Source organism: Panthera uncia, chromosome C2, assembly GCF_023721935.1.
Source record: "Panthera uncia isolate 11264 chromosome C2, Puncia_PCG_1.0, whole genome shotgun sequence".
Classification (NCBI taxonomy): Eukaryota; Metazoa; Chordata; class Mammalia; order Carnivora; family Felidae; genus Panthera; species Panthera uncia.
The window spans coordinates 79,079,373-79,102,127 of NC_064810.1; the positions used below are offsets into that span (position 1 = coordinate 79,079,373).

The 22,755-nt window shown below is 39.7% G+C and overlaps 1 protein-coding gene across 1 annotated transcript; it reads right to left on the reverse strand.

Moving 5' to 3' along the window:
* Window positions 1-19: 19 nt before the first annotated feature.
* On the reverse strand, window positions 20-22,673 carry DNAJB11 (DnaJ heat shock protein family (Hsp40) member B11). Its single transcript, XM_049629541.1, has 10 exons — window positions 22,413-22,673; window positions 19,557-19,713; window positions 15,037-15,134; window positions 13,187-13,319; window positions 9,570-9,712; window positions 8,725-8,807; window positions 7,754-7,811; window positions 1,625-1,736; window positions 1,220-1,379; window positions 20-508 (listed from the first exon to the last, which is right to left on the reverse strand). Exons 1-10 carry the CDS (start codon window positions 22,478-22,480, stop codon window positions 444-446), a joined length of 1,077 nt encoding a protein of 358 aa, XP_049485498.1. The 5' UTR covers window positions 22,481-22,673; the 3' UTR covers window positions 20-443.
* Between the last annotated feature and the right edge of the window lie 82 nt (window positions 22,674-22,755).

A 22,755-nucleotide genomic window follows, 5' to 3' on the forward strand; every position in this document is an offset into this window, starting at 1 on the left:
GTAGCTAAACCAACAAGAAACAGGAGTCAAGAAAAAAATAGCAACAAAATGTATTTAAAAACAGACTTCTCCAGTTGGCATTTTGAATGAAACAGCTAACAATGAACTCCAACCCTTTATATTGTGTTTCTTTTGCTCCTGGAGTCCTCTTGCAGCTTTAATTCTTGAAACTCAGCCAGCAGCACCAGACATTAATCCCCAAAGGGAGAGGTATTATTAAACCTTTTGCTGGTCATTCTTTTCTGAATACAAATGGACAAATTCTTAAACCCTCTTGCTCATTTCATGACAATCATCAGGAGAAAAAAATTAAGCCAAACTTGCATATTGAAAATAAGAACAAAAACATACACACACACACACACACACACACACAAAAACCCCTGTTGATAATAAATATCGCTGATTCACTTATGTTAAACAAAGTCCAATTTTATTCACTCTTAATATCCTTGCAGTCCATTGTATACCTTCTGCACTGATCCTTGTTTCAGTAGCTGTTTGATACCTGAAGAAAGAAGGAACAAATGATTCCATCAACAAAAATGTCACTTCTGTAGAGTTCGAAGAACATGTTTCACGCAGAGGCTCACAAAAGGCCACATGACAACAACGGATCTGAATTGTTCAAGTTCATTGCATGTGGATACCCTTCACCCCCACACGCACATGTAGGTCCAAGACAGCCCCTCATGACTTTCTGGTGCTCAAGCACACATACCACACATAATCCCACAAAACCCTACCAAATGAGAAGTGAGAAGAGGCCATCAAAATGGAAAGAAAGCTCTTCAGTTGTCTTCCATTCCCTCCTCTTTGTCTTCTTTTCAGTTTTGACCTCTTCCACCGTTCTCTTTCCTCTTATTATTTAGGACACACCAACTGGGCCCTTACCTCATCAGCCATCGCAGACACCATCCTAAGGCCCCTAGCCCTTCTAATGTACACCTCACCCTTCCCTCTACAGTTTGGTCCAGACACCCCAAGTTTTAAAGCCCAGCACACCCAGCCTTTTTTTTTTTAACCCAGTGACAGAAGAATTTTGAATATGTCTTTTACAGAAAGTCAAGTCCAATTCCTAGTTCTGTCTGCAGTAGGGTTAGTGGTTGATGTGTGATGTCACTGGAGGGTTTTGTTTTTATTGCCCCTTTTTAACCGCTGTTCTCATACTCATATACCACATATACGCACGTACTCTCTCTCTCATTAGACTGCTCACCTTCTCTTGCTTCCTCTGTTAACTGTTCTTTTGGAAAATCTACATCGAAAGTGATTATCAAAGAGCCCTTAATATTGTTGTTGTCAAAGTTGGGGAGCCCTTCTCCTTTCTTCCATAGCTTGGCTCCTGGTCTGGTGATCTTATCCCGGGAAATATGTACCTAGAAAGCAAAAGGGAATGGGCTGGAGTAGGATGGGTACTTTTGAAGTACGACACACGGCTTCTAGTGAGCACTGGTGCCCAGAGTTCACGTCACAGCTCAGCACAGCAGCAAGGAGAAAGGGACAGGGAACCGTCATCAGGGCATTGAAAGCCAAAGAAATAGGTTTTCCAAATAAAAAGAAAAACCAAACACATAATCTCAAAACCATCCACATGGAGGAAGCAGGAAACTGGTCTGTTTACCTTGTGGCCATCCAAGTGAGTAATATCCATATCAAAGCCCACCAGAGACTCGACTAGTGAGATTGTCACGTTTGTATATAAATCATCTCCTCTCCTTTCAAATATTGGGTGCCTAAAAACAGAACAAGGCAAAAATAAAAAACTTCCATCTTTGGAAAACATTCAAAGGGTTTTTAGAAAAATCTTGGGAAAGGATGAATACCACTCTTTGAAACAACAGGCATTTACTAGACATTCCTTTGTGGATAGTATTAACTGAAAAATATAAGGTTATGTAAAATTTATTATATCCTATGTTTAAGGAGCTTAGAAACATCAGAAGGCAAAGCACATAAGTAAAACTACAAGTAATTAGACTACAGAAAATTCGCTTTGATATACAGGTGCTCTGGATTACAAGTATGTTTCCAGAACAAGGTTTTACTGTATTTGCAAATGACTTATCTGATGAAGATCTATCAGATCAAAACCTATCAGACTCAACACTCAAGACATAAACAACCCAGTGAATTAAATGGGCAGAAGACATGAACAGACACTTTTCCAAAGGAGACATCCAGATGGCTAACAGACACATGAAAAGATGCTCAATATCACTCATCATCAGGAAAATACAAATCAAAACAACGATGAGATACCACCTCACACCTGTCAGAATGGCTAAAATTAACAATACAAGAAACAACAGGTGTTGGTGAAGATGCGGAGAAACTCTTCCATTGTTGGTGGGAATAAAAACTGGTGCAGCTGCTCTGGAAAACAGTATGGAGGCTCCTCAAGAAACTAAAAATAAGCCTGGCTAGAGGTTTATCAATTTTGTTTATTTTTGCAAAAAACCAACTCCTGGTTTCATTGATCTGCTCTACAGATTTTTTTAGATTCTATATTGTTTATTTCTGCTCTGATCTTTATTATTTCTCTTCTTCTGCTGGGTTTGGGGTGTCTTGCTGTTCTGCTTCTAGTTCCTGTAGGTGTGCTGTTAGGTTTCATATTTGGGATTTTTCTTGTTTCTTGAGATAGGCCTGGATTGCAATGTATTTTCCTCTCAGGACTGCCTTTGCTGCATCCCAAAGCGTTTGGATTGTTGTATTTTCATTTTCATTTGTTTCCATATATTTTTTAATTTCTTCTCTAATTGCCTGGTTGACCCATTCATTCTTTAGTAGGGTGTTCTTTAACCTCCATGCTTTTGGAGGTTTTCCAGACTTTTTCCTGTGGTTGATTTCAAGTTTTATAGCATTGTGGTCTGAAAGTGTGCATGGTATGATCTCAATTCTTTTATACTTAGGAAGGGCTGTTTTGTGACCTAGTATGTGATCTATCTTGGAAAATGTTCCATGTGTACTCGAGAAGAAAGTATATTCTGTTGCTTTGGGATGCAGAGTTCTAAATATATCTGTCAAGTCCATCTGCTCCAATGTATCATTCAGGGCCCTTATTTCTTTATTGATTCTGTGTCTAGATGATCTATCCACTGCTGTAAATGGAGTATTAAAATCCCCTGCAATTACCACATTCATGAATGAAAATGGAATTATTGCAACCAATCCCTCAGAAATACAAGCAATTATCAGGGAATACTATAAAAAATTATATGCCAACAAACTGGACAACCTGGAAGAAATGGACAAATTCCTAAGCACCCACACACTTCCCAAACTCAAACAGGAAGAAATAGAAAACTTGAACAGACCCATAACCAGCAAATAAATTAAATCAGTTATCAAAAATCTCCCAACAAACAAGAGTCCAGGACCAGACAGCTTTCCTGGGGAATTCTACCAGACATTTAAAGCAGAGATAATACCTATCCTTCTCAAGCTGTTCCAAAACATAGAAAGGGAAGGAAAACTTCCAGACTCATTCTATGAAGCCAGCATTACTTTGATTCCCAAACCAGACAGAAACCCAGCAAAAACAAACAAACAAACAAACAAAAACCAAAAAAAACAGAACTACAGGCCAATATCCCTGATGAATATGGATGTAAAAATTCTCAATAAGATACTAGCAAATCGAATTCAACAGCATATGAAAAGAATTATTCACTATGATCAAGTGGAATTCATTCCTGGGCTGCAGGGCTGGTTCAACATTCGCAAATCAATCAATGTGATACATCACATTAATAAAAGAAAAGAACCATATGATCCTGTCAATCGATGCAGAAAAAGCATTTGATAAAATTCAGCATCTTTCTTAATAAAAACCCTCAAGAAAGTTGGGATAGAAGGAACATACTCAAACATCATAAAAGCCATTTATGAAAAGCCCACAGCTAATATCATCCTCAATGGGGAAATACTGAGATATTTCCCCCTGAGATCAGGAACACGACAGGGATGTCCACCCTCACCGCTGTTGTTTAACATAGTGTTGGAAGTTCTAGCATCAGCAATCAGACAACAAAAGGAAATCAAAGGCATCAAAACTGGCAAAGATGAAGTCAAGCTTTCACTCTTTGCAGATGACATGATATTATACATGGAAAACCTGATAGACTCCACCAAAAGTCTGCTAGAACTGATACATGAATTCAGCAAAGTCGTGGGATACAAAATCAATGTACAGAAATCAGTTGCATTCTTATACGCTAATAATGAAGCAATAGAAAGACAAATAAAGAAACTGATCCTATTCACAATTGCACCAAGAATCATAAAATACCTAAGAATAAACCTAACCAAAGATGTAAAAGATCTGTAGGCTGAAAACTATAGAAAGCTTATGAAGGAAATTGAAGAAGATATAAAGAAATGGAAAAACATTCCATGCTCATGGATTGGAAGAATAAATATTGCTAAAATGTCAATACTACCCAAAGCTATCTACACAGTCAATGCAATCCCAATCAAAATTGCACCAGCATTCTTCTCGAAGCTAGAACAAGCAATCCTAAAATTTGTATGGAACCACAAAAGACCCCGAATAGCTAAAGTAAAATTGAAAAAGACAACCAAAGCAGGAGGCATCACAATCCCAGACTTTAGCCTCTACTACAAAGCTGTAATCATCAAGACAGCATGGTATTGGCACAAAAACAGACACATAGACCAATGGAATAGAATAGAGACTCCAGAATTGGACCCACAAAAAGGATGGCCAACTAATCTTTGACAAAGCAGGAAAGAATATCCAATGGAAAAAAGACAGTCTCTTTAACAAATGGTGCTGGGAGAACTGGACAGCAACATGCAGAAGAATGAAACTAGACCACTTTCTTACACCATTCACAAAAATAAACTCAAAATGGATAAAGGACCTGAATGTGAGACAGGAAACCGTCAAAACTCTAGAGGAGAAAGCAGGAAAAAACCTCTCTGACCTCAGCCGCAGCAATTTCTTACTTGATACATCTCCAAAGGCAAGGGAATTAAAAGCAAAAATGAACTATTGGGACCTCATGAAGATAAAAAGCTTCTGCACTGCAAAGGAAACAATCGACAAAACTAAAAGGCAACCAATGGGATGGGAAAAGATATTTGCAAATGACATATCAGACAAAGGGCTAGTATCCAGAATCTATAAAGAACTCACCAAATTCCACACCCAAAAAACAAATAATCCAGTGAAGAAATGGGCAGAAAACATGAACAGACACTTCTCTAAAGAAGACATCCAAGGGTGCCTGGGTGGCTCAGTCGGTTAAGCGTCCGACTTAGGCTCAGGTCATGATCTTGCGGTCCGTGAGTTTGAGCCCCGCGTTGGGCTCTGTGCTGACAGCTCAGAGCCCGGAGCCTGTTTCAGATTCTGTGTCTCCCTCTCTCTCTGACCCTCCCCCATTAAAGCTCTGTCTCTCTCGGTCTCAAAAATAAATAAACGTTAAAAAAGAAGACATCCAGATGGCCAACAGGCACATGAAAAGATGCTCAACGTCACTCCTCATCAGGGAAATGCAAATCAAAACCACACTCAGATACCACCTCACACCAGTCAGAGTGGCTAAAATGAACAAATCAGGAGATGATGCTGGAGAGGATGTGGAGAAATGGGAACCCTCTTGCACTGTTGGTGGGAATGCAAACTGGTGCAGCCGCTCTGGAAAACAGTGTGAAGGTTCCTCAAAAAATTAAAAGTAGATCTACCCTATGACCCAGCAATAGCATTGTTTTCACTCTTATGTGGATCCTGAGAAACCACGGGGGAGGGAAAGAAGAAAAAAAAAAAGTTAGAGAGGGAGGAAGCCAAACCATAAGAAACTCTTAAAAACTGAGAACAAACTGAGGGTTGATGGGGGGGTGGGAGGAAGGGGAGATGGGTGATGGGTATTGAGGAGGGCACCTGTTAGAATGAGCACTGGGTGTTGTATGGAAACCAATTTGACCACAAATTTCATATTAAAAAAAACAAACTAAAAATAGAACTACCCTAAGATTCAGCAATTGCACTATTAGGTATTTAACCAAAGGATACAAAAACACAGATTCGAAGGGGTACATGCTCCCAATGTTTAAAGCAGCACTATCAACAATAGCCAAACTATGGAGAGAGCCCAAAGGTCCATCAAGTGATGAATAAAGAGGGTGTGTGTGTGTGTGTGTGTGTATGTGTGTCTGTGTATTTTTGTTTGTTTTGTTTAAAATAATTTTTTATTGCCCATATTATTTTTTTTGTGTCTTTTTTTAAAATTTATTTTCTTTTTTAATAACTATAAATTCAAGCTTAGGGAAGCTTGCCTTTGTCTTGAAAAAACAACAACAACAACAACAAAGCTGTTATATCATTTGCTAACCTGATCTCATTTTAAGAGAGAGATGGTAATTATATTGTAACAGTAAAATTTATACCATGAATGATGCAGATCTAAGTCTGGTGGCATTAAAAGGAGATAGTGTTGTTGACAAAATTATAATCTGCTGGTGGCATTTGTGGAAAAGAAGAACTTGAAATTTTTAAATAACAGTAAACTCCGTTAGAAAATTCTGAAGTGTCTCACAGACCAAAAAGGGAATGAAGTTAGTAAAATGCCTCAACAGAGTTTGAATAAAACCCTGGATATGAGAGTTATTAGAACTTGGGTATGTAAAAATAGGGTGGTAGGTTGGGGTCATGCTTACAATGGTCTCAAGTTCAAATAAACTACTGTGACAATATACCACTTCACAGGTCACACACTTTCCCACAGGTTTTTCTTTCCTTTAGTAGGTCCTGGCAGCAGGTGTGCTCAGTTGCCTTCCAATACACACACACACACACACACACACACACACACAATCAAATATTACTCAGCCACCAAAAAGAATGAAATCTTGCCATTTGCAATGATGTGGATGGAGCCAGAATGTAGTATGCTAAGTGAAGTAAGTTAATCAGAGAAAGACAAATACCATATGACTTCACTCATGTGTGGAATTTAAGAAACAAAACAGATGAACATACGGGAAGGAGGGAAAAAGGAGAAGACAGGGAAACAAACCACAAGAGATTCTTAATGATAGAGAACAAACTGGGGGTCGATGGAGGGAGCTGGGTGGGAGATGGGCTACATGGGTGATGGGCATTAAGGGGGGCACTTGCTGGGATGAGCACTGGGTGTTGTATATAAGTGATGAATCACTGTATTCTATTCCTGAAACCAATATTGCACTGTATGTTAACTAAAATTTAAATTAAAAAAAAAATAAAGATATTAATCCTTCATCAAAAAACAAAAACAAAGTGGTAACAAGAGAGAAATAATAAACAAGAAAGCCTGAGTCCCAGGCAAAATTCTTGTATAAGCGGCACTTCATGCTGAAGAAAAACTGCTTATCATGTAATAGAAGGTTCTTTCTACGTAGAGTCCTCCAATCTTGTATGGTGCCATGCTTCCTCAGTCGAAATCTCAGGTCTCCTTGAATACCACTTGTATTTGCCTCTCTTTTACAACTCCTTACTTGTTTTATCAGTTCTTTCCTCCCAACATCTTTTGGATTTGTAGGTCGTGAGTAAATATACAATGGCTCAATCCTAGGCCCCAACCCCTAATTTTTAGTATTGTTGTAGAGTTACAAATGATCATTAAGGCATTTAAGTGCATGAAACAGAGGAAAAAGTCTAGCCATGTCCTGGTGGCTATCCAGATTCTCTAATCTAACTCATCTGAAAAGCGGGGGCTAAAGAGAGGGACTCCAAAATCAGATCACGTACTTGACAACTTTGATTCGGAACCGCAGGTCTCCTGGCTCTCCATCCACATGAGGCTCACCTAATCAGAAGAGATGATGGCATGTTGTAAGTCACACAAGTTGAACACTGCAGATCTATCCGCAGTTGAGAGAATTTTTTAAATCCATTACCTTGGGTGTTGCCTACCAAATCTACCCACGAAAGCAGTATCTCTAACTGGTTAGATCAAGTTTCGGATTATTAGTAAAGATCACCTGTGTCTCAGGCACAGCAATAAACAACTTGAACTGTTTCCTAAACAAAGAAAGATTCAATGATTTCTTGAACCTGAAGTCTTAAAGCTTCTTTTTTTTTTTTTTTTTTTGGAGTTTTAAATTTAACCTCAAGGGGAGGTCTGAGAGTATCTTATCAATGCCAAGTAGAGCTATACATCTTTCATTGCTGAGTTAAAATTAATCCATTAAGGTCTGGACACTCTAATTTCTTTATTTCTTTATTTATTAAACAGATTTTTTTAAGTTCATTTATTTATATGGGGAGAGAGAGCACAAGCAGGGGAGGCAGAGAGAGGGAGAGAGAGAATCCCAAGCAGGTTCCAAGCTGTCAGTGCAAAGCCCGATGTGGGGGCTCAGTCTCACAAACTGTTAAGATCACGATCTGAGTTGAAATCAAGAGTTGGGACGCTCAACCAACTGAGCCACCCAGCACCCCTGGACACCTTAAATTTTGATATAACTTAGGCTACTAGATAAAAAGTTACTAAGTGGTAACTTTTGGCCATTATATTCAAAAGATACACTGTAATGCTATGGCTTAACATGGACAACCACGAAGGTCCTGAAAGGTTTAAACCGGACAAAAGACTGTGGGACATGATACGTGCATTTACTATGTGGCCATTAGGATAGGGTGTGAGGTGGGGGTGGGAGGCATTCACAAGCACCCAGGGAATAGAAAGTGAGGACAGTAAAACATCAATATCAACATCTCACCTTCCCCAATAAAGGGATACTCCATGCCATCTCTCACCCCAGGTTCTATTTCTACCTCCAGCGTTCGTTCTTCATTCACTAGTCTGAGACAAAGAGAATTTAGAAAGAAAAAAAATGAAAATACAAACCAAACCCCAGATACACATAATTAATTTTTTTTCTGTTCTATCAGAGTCATTTCTTGGAAGACTGTTCTGTACCTCTAGTTGACAAAGCCATCTGAGATCCATTTACATCTTCTATTTGCCAAAAGCTAGGGCAAAGCTACTCTACCTTATATAATCTTGTAACTTGCCTCCGAAGAAACCTGCAATAGACTGATTACTTTGAGCCATGTGATCAATAACAGAGTAAACTACTCACACTTACATAAAGGGCACCTGTAACCACATGGTCATGTTTATCAGGAATCAGCAGCAAAGTTTGTCCTATCGGATATTTTTCCTGATCCCAGGATATATATATATATCATACTGTTTAATTAAATAGTTGTGTTCCTAACATAATCAGCAAAGAGTCTTTCTCTAATCTGAAATGTTAGTTAGACATATAGGACTGCTCTAATATTCCGAGTGGGAAAAATGAAACATTAACATTTGAGGAGGATATTCAGAAATAAAGGGTACTGCTTATTAGTTCAGAAACACAGAGGGCAATATTTAGAAGAAATACTTTTGGAAAATATAAAAATGTACATGTCTTTGTTCCATCCTCTGGTAGAACTTGAGAGCGTGTGAAAGAAGGGTATGGAAAGATAGGGGAAAATCTAGATCTAGACCATTAGCATTAGACAAATGACATGATTCGAGTGTCTCTTGGTAGAACAAAGAAAGCGCTCCACTTACTTGACATTAGGGCATTCATCACAGACCACCTCTTGGGTCATTTGGAAGCGCCCAGGGCCCAGCTGGGTAGTCCGCATCTCCTGCCGGCAGTTGCATTTTCGTTTGCCAGGAGCCTGCCTTGCCACAGGTTTGTTTCTAACTACCTAGAAATACATAAACAACGTCAGCTTCTCTCTCTGTAAAAAAGCCTCTGGTTTCCTCAACTGATCAGGGCTGCACACACGCCCAGGCCAGAACTTCCTCTTCTCTGGCAAGCTACCCCTCAGGGAGACCCGAGGCGACTGAAGTCTCTGTGGACTTACAAATCAGACCCCCCACAGGAATGAAGCAAACAGATGCTTAAGTGATTCAAATTCTGAAGCTGGAGAAGAAAGAGGGGAGTCAGAAGAGGGCCAGAAAATAACGTGTATGATATGGGCATTTCCGAGCCACAAGAAAACACCGCTGAGTTAAAGCAGTTCACAGAATTGCTATCCTTGAAGAAATCTGAGCCGTGCAAAGCAAAACCACAGCCTGAAGAACAACCACAGCCTTCAAAAGCTGATATTAGCTGCCACCATACCATTACCTACGATAAACCCAATGAAAACACTTCCTTGTTTCAGGCAACTCAATCCAGGGCTGTTTCCCACTGTTATCTCAATTCAGACACTGAATATGTAAGGGACACAATAATCATCTCTTTGTAGTTGCTTGCAATCAAACATGCCGATTGCTCAAGGTATGTGGGAAGGAGTACACGTGAAGAAACGTATTCCTGTGTTTGCCTGTTTAGTTAGCCAAACGTCGAATCACAAGGCATGTGCTCAGGCAGCAGGATGACACAAATGTTTGGGAGAAAAATCCCTTAAAGCCTACAAATATATGAAAGCCCAGGTCAGCAGAATAAATGACAACAGTAACAGTAATTAGAGCAGACACTTTATAGCACATACTACAAGGCAAGCAATGCTTTTACACGTATGAACTCAACCAGTCCTCACAACCAGCTCATGAGGCAGGTAGTGTTACTGTCCCCGTTGTACAGGGGAGGGAATGAAAGCACAGAAAGGTTCAGGAACACAACCAAAGTCACATAACTAATACATGGCAAAGCTAGTGTTCGAAACCAGGAAGTCTAGCTCCAGAGTCCATGCTTTTAACTACTATGTTCTCTCTCAAGGTAATTTTTCCCGGAAAAAGAATTTTCCACAGAGTCGTTTAAATAGCAAGGCCACCAGCATAGATTTTTGTTTCGGGACACACTAACTGCAAAGAGTGATGTACACAGTATATATCGGTGATGTCTGCAGACAACAGGTCTGCAGGGAACATGGGGGTTAATCAGGCTCACCTCTTTTCTCCCAACCCAACAATCCATCTTGCTTTTGAAGGAGAGACGGCCCAAATACTTTCACTGCCCTTTCTCTCACCCTTCAGACTGAACAACAGTATGACGAGACAGCTGCATCCTCTGTAATTGTCCAGTCCTCTTTTTTCAACTCTTCAGAGCAGAAGCCACAACTAAAGAAAATGCTTCTTGTCGAGCTGGTACATATACGTGGGCTACCAGCTAGCTCCTCCCAAATCCTGGAAACACTGTAAGACGTCAATTCCAGGAAACAATAATCATAACACACAATTTGTGAGAAAGCTTCAGAGACAGAAGGCTGTACTGAACTGGTATGTGTGCAGCGTGGTGGCTGCATCTTGGGGCAGCGGTGGCTAGAGGGGGCACTGAGAAGGTGTCAGGGAAAAGCAGTTGACTTTTCTGCTGTCGCCTTGCTCCTGAACAGCCCTGGGACGAGTTTGGGTGACCCCCTCTTCTCCAAAACAGACAGACCCCAGACAGCAAACAAGACCGAAAAAAGCCCTCTCAGAAAACAAATAAAACACAGTTAGAACCACTAGGCAAGGGCTCGCCCCAAGATGCCCTACCAGGGCAAGAAAGTTGCTGATCCCCATGGTGGAGGGAGTATGAGCTCAAAGGTCAAAAAACCATCTAGACACCTGAGGGGTCTGACTACATGCCCTCCACCTCCCACGCCCCAGAAAAGACAACAAACCGGATAAAACATGTATTTTAAGCAAATGTATTAGAGAAGACAGACCAAGAATTTAAAATAAGCATGGTAATATTTAAGGAGATAAGGGAAGGCATCAGCAAAGTGAAATAGAATAAGAAATAATGTAAGAATCCAGGAGAGATATTATGTATAAAAATATGAGTTGAAATAAAAACACAGCAATGGGATACTATTAGGATGGATATAGCTAAAGACTGAAGTAATGAGCTGGAAGTCCCAAATAAGGCACTCTTCTAGAAGAAAGCAGGGGAGGCTAAAGAAGCAGAATTAAATATATATAGATATTTATTATATATGTACATATTATATATATATATACACTTATATATTTATATTTATAAGAAAATTAGGAGATAGAGGCAGAAATGCCAACAAAGAGGATTATATATCGAAAAACACGGAGATAAATTTTCCAAGACTAAAAAAAGATAACCTCAAATTAAAAGATCCCGAAGTTTTAGTAGAAAATATTATGTGAATCGTTTTCTGATTTTAGGGCAGAGAAGAATTTCTTACACAAGACACAAAAACTCACCATAAAAGACTGATAAATTTGGCCACACTAAAATCAATTACCTCTGTTCATTTAAACAAATCTTCGATATAATGAACACACCAGTTACAAACTGATAGGCTATATTTTTATCACATATGGCCAACAAAGACCAAACATATGAAAGTGTTTATCCTAATTAGCTGAGAACATGCAAATCAAGAGCGTAATGAGGTAGCATTTTTACCCATTTGACAGGCAAATATTGAGAAGCCTAACAATTCATGGTTTTAGAGAGGTGGCGATCTACAGGATCTCTTATAATTGGCTGGCGGAAGTGCTGGTACTAATCAATTGAGAAAACAATACGGAATTATCTTGTACAAATGAACATTGGTTCATATTACCCAGCAATTCCACGCTCACATATATGCACCCAAGATAAATTCTTGCTCACATGTACCTGGATGTGTGTATAAGAATGTTCACAAAAGCACTATTGGGCAGTGGAAAAAAAAAACTGGAAATAACCTACGTGCCTACTGATACAATGTGGTCACAATAAAATTCTACTCAGCAGAATTACATGTTACAGCAACAACAGGCAGCAATCTTGATGACACTATAGTGAAAAAAGCCAGTCCCAAAGACTGTAAAAATAGCATCCTACCATACACGAAGTCAAAAGCAATAAAAATACAACAATATCTTACTCAGGTATTCATGTACATGTAATACAACAAACAAACAGGAGTGCCAAGGGAACAATAAAGACAGAACACAGGACAGGAGCTCCCTCTGAAGGGGAGGCAGGGGGATGGAACAGGGAAGTACGTGCAGGTAGACGAACATGGTCTGGCTGTATTTAGTTCTTGGGCTGGGTGAGGAGCTCATGAAACAATGGGATTATGAACCTGGGATTATGATGAACTCAATTCTGTGCATCTGGTCACTCTCCCCACCCCTGAAAGACAGAGCAGGTACCCAGAGATTTCCTGCTTTTAGTCAAAAGAACAATTCTGGGAATTAATATGAATAGCTGTGTTGTTTGAACTTACTTCCACAAAATTTCCCGCATATACTTCTTCCAAAGTAACTTCCAAATCTACAATAATATCACTTCCTCTTGGAATATTTCTGTCTTGCTGACGAGGGGTTCCTCCAAACATGAAACCAAAATCTCCAAAGAAGCTGTGGATAAGTGTAAAAATCATCAGGAAAAGAAATCAGAGTTCATGTCTTGCAATTATTTCATTTTCTTCGCATTGATACAATATTGTGTCCTACCAACATAATATTGTATAAAAACTGACATTTTTAATACACTGGAGTCATACATCACACACAATTTTTTGTCATACATCATACACAACTATATTGCCATATCCCACAGAAAAATTTTACTTTTTAATACATATTGTCCAGACATATGGTGCAGTGCATACAGTGCATCCATGAATTCAAAGTTGGGCATAATCAATGACCTACTAATCTGTTTTAATATCAAGGAATATCAAGATATAATGGACTTATCGAGAAAGGGCATAGTACATATAAACTCATGTAATACTGACTCAAATGGTAATTTTGAACACTTGTAATGTTCACTTTGTGTAATTTTTAGAAACTAGCTTTAATTAAAGAAGCTACTGTTCTGTACAAAACTCTTGGGTACATAACTAAATAAACTAAAAAAGCATCAGACTTAGTACAATTCTGGACCTTAAGAAAAAGGACGTTCTGATCTCTACAAGATCAAAATCAGTTCTTATAAGTAACAAAAGCATCACTTTGAATTAATACAATGACCTTCAAATGTGCAGGTGTTCTAATCTTAATGTTAATTTTTGATGTTAAGAAGCCTCAGATGTTGGCACAGTGATGCCAGCTAGATAACTACTTCCCACCCACCAACCAATCTTGGTGAATAGATTCCCTGAAACTTCAACAAAAACAGAGAGGGAGGATTGAGGAGGGGGGGGGGGGGCGGTGGTACAGATGGCGTTTTCTCTCTTTCTGGCATCCCTAGGTATCACTTCTAATTGTCAAGGGAACGGGACACTTCCCTAGTAGGCTAAAACAACCAAATCAATCCTGGGGAAGAGAAGGATTTCCTAACCACATTACCCACACATCTTCACAAGTCCTGAAAAATCTACTGTCACCCTCAAATACTAGATGGGGGAGACTATTGTGTGCAACAGTGATTCTTACCTTCTTTGGGAAAGGGTTCACAAAACCCTTTAAGAATCTAAAGAAAGCAATAAACCCTCTCCCCATAGAAAAGCATCCTCAAACATCTTTTTGTTTATACCTTGATTTGAAACCCCAGATTAAGATCTTATATGGCATCATCAGGGCACACGAAAATTCAAATGCTCAACAAAGAGGGGTTCAAAGAGTGGGAGGGAAAGGTGTTTATTATCCCAGCCACTCAGCACTCCTGGAAAGCCACGTGCGACAGGAGACAAAAAGCCTCTACTCTAATTCCTTCCACCAATGCCGATTATTGTAGGTGTCTCTCCTGTTGATAGGATGAAAAAGAGGCAGTTCTGGGTATGGGAATAGAAATCTCTCGCTCTCTCTCTGCTCATAAGAAATAATCTCATTCATTAATGGTTTGCAGATTCTAAGACAGCGAGGGGACAACATACAGTGCCCCCAGCATTGTCAAGGGTGACTTGACTGATTCAGTTGACTGGACAGGAACCTGTATTTTCTAGAGCTTTATGAAAACAGAAGAGTATATTCCCACAGGGAGGAGGATGATTGACCTTGTGGTCAAGAATCAGTTGAGCTGTACTCTTCATCAAAAGCTTCTGAAGCAGGCAACAGGGATACATCTTTAACAATGACCGAATGATCCATTCTCAGACACTAATACTTTGCAGATGGGCAAATTACTTACTGTGAAAAAATGTCTCCATGGGAGCTCTGATGCCCATCTTTTAATCCCTCTTCACCATAAGTATCATATTGTTTCCTTTTCTCACTGTCTGACAGAACCTGGGGGGCAAAAGCCAGTGGAGGAAAAGATCAGGGGTTGGCAAGATGTGATGAAGGTACATTCATGTTTTTTTTTAATTCTGATACTGGGTCTAAGATTTTTGTGGAATGCAGTTTCCACTATGTATTAAGGCATGTTTATATTTTCTTTGGCAGACGAAATTCTTTGATGCACTGTTCATTTGGGAACTTCTACATTGCTCAACTCATGTCTTTAATTTATCAAAATTCGCCCAGTCACATAAAAACCATATCTGAGATAAGCAATGTGGCTATGAAGGCGAGGGCAGCAACAGGAAAGAGGGGAGATGAATTCCTCAGGGTTACTTCCCATTCAGTGTGATTCTTGTGCTCGTGCAGTTAACCTGTATGAGGCAGTAGCTCTCTGAACCATAAATTAGGATGGGACTATGACAGATTGCCATTAGTGACAGAAGCAGTAAATCAGTACAGCTTGAAAATCTGCTCAGTCCTACCTACATGTCCATATCATATACACCCCTCCATGTTATACACATTAGGAGACTGACAAGTCAAGGGAATCAAATGGCCCTTCAGAAGGGTCTATCCTGCTCTATTTTCACATTCCCTTTTCTATTTTGGGCGGTATCTGGATATCCATTTGTGGAAGAATGCTGTCTGACGTGTATGTTTAAGTTTGTAATCTTCTGAGTTTGAATTACAGAAAGTAAAAAACAAAACAAAACACTGCTCTATGAAGACTGCTCAAGGTCAATTTCACAGCTTGAAAAGACTGGACCCATTTGAAGAATATAAAAACTAAATAAGCTTCCATACTCTTTAAAATTTGCTTTCAACATGCTCCCCCGCCCCACAAAAAAAGAGAGAGAGACAGATAGAAAAAGCTTCCCATCTATTTAGAGAAATCTGAAGTATTTGCACACATATAATTTTGACAGTTAAATAACTTTATACCTTCTTGGTCATTTTAAAACTTCTGTTTAGACAGCAGATTGAAGGGTTATTTCAAACCCATACTTGCACTGGCTCAGGAAAAGGTTGGAAGTAGATGGGGCTTGCTGACTCAGCAAAAGAAAGGGAAGACCTGACTAGCATATATAAACAGGACACACTTCTGGCTCAGGGCTGAGAGATGTGTAAGGAGCCACTAAAATATTTTATCTTTCTAAATTTATCTTAAATGTTAAAAGAAATTGCGTATATAAGAGAGAATATTCTTTTTTCTTTTTTTAATGTTTATTTATTTTTTTAATTTTTTTAACATTTATTTATTTTTGAGACAGAGAGAGACAGAACATGAATGGGGGAAGGTCAGAGAGAGGGAGACACAGAATCTGAAACAGGCTCCAGGCTCTGAGCTGTCAGCACAGAGCCCGACGCGGGGCTCGAACTCACGGACCTGTGAGATCATGACCTGAGCCGAAGTTGGCTGCTTAACCGACTGAGCCATCCAGGTGCCCCTTAATGTTTATTTTTGAGAGAGAGAGAGAGAAAGAGAGAGAGTGTGAGCACGGGAAGGGCAGAGAGAGACACACACACACAGAATCTGAAGCAGGCTCCAGGCTCTGAGCTGTCAGCACACAGCCTGATGTGGGGCTCAAACTCATGAACTGTGAGATCATGACCTGAGCCAACTGAGCTACCTAGGTGCCCCAAGAGAAAGCATTCTTAAAAGGAAAGACAAATGGGTTAGTCCAAAAGTGACCAGAGTACTTGACTAAAAGCATTATGATAGACCACATGGAAAGGAATATTTGGTAAATATCCTCAAAAGGAAAAAAAAAAAAAAAAGCTACTTCAGGGAAGTAGAAGTGGGCAGAATTCACTTAAAAACAACAACACAAAACCTCAAAACTCTTATCATCATGTGATCTGCAGTTTCAATATTTTTACTTTCAAGTCTACTGTGGTCTGGTCTTGCAAAGAAATGTATCCCACACATGGGTCTAAAAGAAACACCATTTCAAAACCCCCAAACAAAAACTATTTTAAAGTCAGTCTCTTTACAGACAGCAGAGGCCTCTGTAATAACCCTCCCAAAAAACTACCCTTAAAGTTATCTATTATAATTCACTTCTTCCTCAGTTGTCTTCTAAGGAATGCAATTTTATTCCATGGTCTTAGAAGCTATTTTAATTTCAAAAGAAAGAAAGGTTCTTAGTTGACTGGCCAACCAACCTAGAGTCTCAACTAATTAAAATGCCAACAGTAACCCCAGTTCCGTAGAGAAGACAAATTTCTATTCACAAAAGACTCTTCAACTTAACTGGGATTTTGATTCGTGAACACTAATTTATCTACCGACCAAAGGCAACCAAATGAATGATATAAAGAAAAAAGAAAATTAGACCTAGTGACTAGAAAGGTTCTTAGAGTTAAATAATCTTCAATCTCATGAATGATTTATGTACAGCCTGTCTAGGTCATAGCTAAAGAATATGGTAGACTTGAAAGAACATGGTAAATTCTTAGCAGCAGCTTCCCTAAAAAATATTTTGGACTATTGGGTTCCTAGCAAACAATGGGAATATTTATGGGAAATACAGTGCAAAATATGGAATCCATATTATCAGCAAGAAACAAAATGTTCTGCCTAAGAGGGTCCACCAACACTCTCAAGTTTATTTGTGGGTTCCAGGTTAGGAATTTTGGTCCTATAGGATCCCTGAAGGTATCAACAGGAAAAGGGGGACCCCATTAGGCCTAGGTTTCCCCTAGGTATAAGTCACTGTTTCAGGTCAGTGGATTCTTTAATTTAGGCCTTGGGATCTCTTCCTTTTGGGTTTTTCTGACTTACTAAAGTATTTTTCGGATTTGTTTCCAGCCTTCTCACTATCCAGGGATTTAACTTGCATTCAAAAGTTTTAGCTCCATAACTTCCAGAGTTTATTTTTTTTCTGTGTCCTTCTAGAAAATAGCAATGGTGACTAGCATGACGACACTGGAATGTATAACTGAAATCTGCCAAGACAGCAGAATTTCAATGTTCTCACCATAAAAAGAGACAAGTAAGTGAGGTGCCAGACGTGTTAGTTACATGGGCCGAATCCTTTCACACTATATACATATATCAAATCATCATGACATACACTTTAAACATCTTACAGTTTTGTCAACTATACCTCATTAAACCTGGAACCCCTCCCTACCCTGATCTCTTAATCTATTTCTAGAGGAAAGGTGAATTGCAGTACATGAAAAACAGCTAACTCCTGGGGCACCTAGGTGGCTCAGTCAGTTAAGCCTCCGACTTCAGCTCAGGTCATGATCTCACAGACCGTAAGTTCGAGCCCCAGAGTGTGTCAGGCTCTGTGCTGACAGCTCAGAACCTGGAGCCTGCTTTGGATTCTGTGTCTCCCTCTCTCTCTGCCCCTCCCCTGCTCATGCTCTGTCTCTCTCTGTCTCAAAAATAAATAAAAACATTGAAAAAAAAAAAAAAAAGAAAAAGAAAAACAGCTAATTCCTAATTTAAATAGACAAAAGATTATCAGAACTTATTTATAAGATTTTTTCACCATAGTGTTGAAAGAATCTGTGTATAAATTTTTCAAATAGTATATAATTTATTAAGCATTCAACAAATATTCCTCAGTGTTATTAAAAATGAAAAAAAGAAAATGGAAATAAGAATATGCCCAGCTCTATATTTTATGGTGACCTAGTGTAGATTAAATGAGATGATATTGAAAGTGTCTTCCTCTCCAGATTAGTTTGCAAATTGCAAACTGTAGCTGTGTTTTGTTTGATCAGCACAAAAAAGAAATTTTTAAATCGAATTAGTTACAAAAATGTTCCAGTCAAAAGAATTACATACAAATCTGGATTAGCACTTCTCCTGAAAAATTAAATGACTTCTCATTTAATTTAAAATAAAAACAGCATTTTTTTTTTTTTAAATGGCAACACCATGTTTCCATTTGTACATGGCAAAAACTGGCTGGGGTTGAAAAACAGCTTCCCTTGAAAGGGGGCAAGAGGGCTTTAGTTTTGTCACAGTCCTCATCGTTCCCTTAATAGGGAATCCCAATATGGAGGCAGAGTAGCCACTGTCATGTTTTATCTTATAACCGCCCTGCACGCTGTGTGTCTGGTCCATGTGGGCATGTGGATTTGCAATCTTCATTCAGACTTTGATTCTATTTCTGGCTCTAGCTCTCAAACTGATCGACTGAGGATCAGTCTACTCATGAATCTATCAATCATTCTTTCATCTTTTTCAACATTACCCTCCTTAATAAAACAAATACTGTTGGGAAAAAGTCAGAAAATGGCAGTATGCTAACGCTAATGTACAATATAACAGCAAACACTGACTTTACTTTTACCCATTGTCTATTTTGAAAAAGAAGTGACCTGAAAGAAAGGAGTGCTACTCTGTGTTACACTGTCTTTTCTGTAACTGTAGGTTTCATTCCTATTTCATCCTTTTTACTGACTCACCTCATAAGCAGCACCTAGATCCTGGAATTTCTCCTGAGCTCTAGGATCATCGGGGTTCCGGTCAGGGTGAAGCTGTAGGGCCAGTTTCCTGTAGGCCTTTTTAATGTCTTTTATAGATGCACTGCGAGGCACCCCCAAGATCTTATAGAAATCTCGCCTGGGGAGTAGGGAGAGGGAAAGGGTACTTCATTAAAGAAGTATACATTACATTTTTAAAAGTGAAATTTTTTCCTTTACATTAGGTCTGTGAATGAGCAAAGAGGTAGGAAAATGAAGATATACACGTGATGCACAAAAAAAGAATGACTACAAAGAGAAACCTCGGAATTTGTAACGAGTTCTTATACATTGAAGCAATCACAATGACAGCCTATGTACTTTTTGAACTTTGCTGAAATTATTCAAAACATCTGTGGTATACTTCTCTTAAAACTATCTTCAGGCAAGAAAACTATTATTTATGGTCATATGTGTTACTTTCAACCAATAACCGTATAATCAAATTAACTCTCCTTTTTCATTCCCTCTATTAGTGACTTTAAATGACTTCTGGCTGTTTCCAAAGGTCAAGTGACAACCTCAAAGGGCGATTTTCTTTACAAGATTACATCACATAAATGTTCTAGTAGTAGCTTTGTTTGAAATGTTAAACATGAAGTGACTGAAATTAAGTTCAGAGGCTAACATGGAGGTTAAGCCAAAATCCAGTAAGAGCCCTGAAGAAAGAATAACATCTATTTGGATGTATGAGTTGTGTGTTTTTTTGCTAAAAGCGCAAGTATCAATCTTGCAGTCATTGTTAGTAGTTATACTAGTTTGTCATTGTCAAGTCTTAATTATAGACAGCTGCTGAAGCCCACATACAGGAGCCTGTAAGTCTCAGCAGCTACAAATACACACATGGCATGATATGTATGTGGGAGATAAGGGCTGACCACTGACCACCTTGCACGGGACTATGCTTGAACCAAATTAATTACAAAAGGAATCTTTGCAAGAAGGGCCAATGGATACAACAGAGTATAATAAACTTTCAGGGCAGGGACTGTAGCCCATAGAAGACACCTGTATATGTATGTATGTATAACTGTATATGTGTGTATGTATATATATATATATATATATATATACACATACACACACACACACTGAATGAAATGAATAAACATGCTCACAAACACCTACTCCTTTTGGCAGAGTCACTTGAGCCACCGAAAGTTATTCTGAAAATGCATTTCTCAACAAAGGGGATGGGAAAGTTGTTCACAATGGACACGCTAATGTAGCAGTGATGGTGATTTTAAAACGTAGTGGGGATAAAATGCATTGGGGTGCCAGGTGATATAAGCCACCACACTGAGAAAATTATTCCATAAGCTCTTAGTCCCACTTTAGGAAAGTCATTTAATCATTTCATGTAGAAGTTTGTAAAATGGTCACTCCCAAGGGATTCCATGAAAGTTAGATGCGTTAGCCTCCTCCCAAAAATCTGCAAACATCTGACATCTCTTGAGACAAGGACTAAATCAAAAGGTTCATTAAAATTAGTAACAAAAGAGCTGTTTAAAGAATGAGTCTCACTTAGAATAATACAAAAATAATGTAATGTAATAACAATATAATAGTATAAATATAATAATATAAAATGGCTAAGTAACAGCTCAGAAAAAATCAGGGAAAAGATGACTGGCATAGTTTAGCATCAATATTACAGTTCCCAAAAGACTTCTTTATAAAAGGTTGATGTTTAAAGCTAAAGAATTAACAGTAGTCATATTGACATTTGTTTAAATATCTTAGGGTATGTGTTGCTTTAATTAAGTACTAACAAAAACATACTAAGAAAAACAAGCATTACCTAGAAGAAGTTAATTTTTAAGAAATTTGAAATGTTTCACAAGATAAAGAAGACAACAAAGTTTAAGCAGACATGCACGGGGGAAAAATTTTTAAGAAATAACAAGCACTTTCAATTTTAAAGCTTTGTTAAGTAGCACCTCCTCCATTTAGAGAAACTTATGAATTGTTAGAAGCTAAGACTTTACTATTTCCCCACATTCTAAAATATGAGCCTGGCAGATCATATCCCGTGGTCACCAGGCTTGTAAGATCATGGATCTAAACGGATGGAAGGATCCTTAAGAGTTCAGGTGGTCCTATTCCCTTCCTACAGGAGGAATCTTATTACCCTCATGTTACAGATAAGAATTTAGGTGGTTCCTTCAGAGTCACATAATTCGTAAGTGAGGTGGGTGGTCTTGACACTACCTGTTGGTGAAATGCTCTTCCCGCTCATAAGATTATTCAGCTTCTCAAGAATGTACCATGGAGAGAGACAGTGAGGCATGATGACAGCTTAGGTTCAATTATCTCAAGAAGCTGGGAAGTTCAAGAACTCTCCAAAGCGTCTGCCTTGCTCCCTCAATCCAATTTCCTCTAGTCCCAGCATGACTTTCCTACCTGTTCTCACGTCTTCACTCAGACTCGCAAAATAACCCACCCACTTTAATGTCAGCCCCTCCAATGGCTCGATGCAGGCTCAACACTGTATGGTCCCCTTTTCCATCCAGCTCAGCAGTACCCCCACCCCCACAGTGTGTCTGGCACTGCATCCAAGTCCCACTCCTCTGGGCAACTCTAGCTCTAAGGGCCTCTGGACCTAAGCTCCTCTCACTCGAGCCACCCACTGCTCTCCTCTCCAGCCCGCTGGCCTGGCCCACACCAGCCATTCTTCTGCCCCCACCGCCTCACCTCAGCAACGCCCCTCTCCACTCCCTCAGTCTGGCAATGCTCCCTCTACCCCAGCCAAGACTGACCGACTCACGGGCCCCGTGCCCGCGGGTGCCTGTTCCTCACCCGGCGATCACGGCCCCGAGGAGGTACAGCAGCAACAGGCAGAAGGTGCCCAGGTTCTGCGGGGCCATGGTTTCTCTGTGCCGGCCTCTGTGCCGGTCCCTAGCCCACGCGTTCCTTACAGACTCCGCCGCCGCCGAGTCGGCTCACCAGCCCACCCGGCGCTGAGAGGCCGCCTCACACCGGGGTCTCCTCCTCGGTCCGGAGCTACAGCTAGCTCGCCCCCTCCCCTGCCAGTCCACTTCCCGGGAGTCCCGAGTCCCCGGGAGAGAAGCCCCTAGCAGGCGAGAGCCAATCGCTGCTCGGGACATCACACGCGGCCGGCGCCTCGCAGCCAATCAGCGCA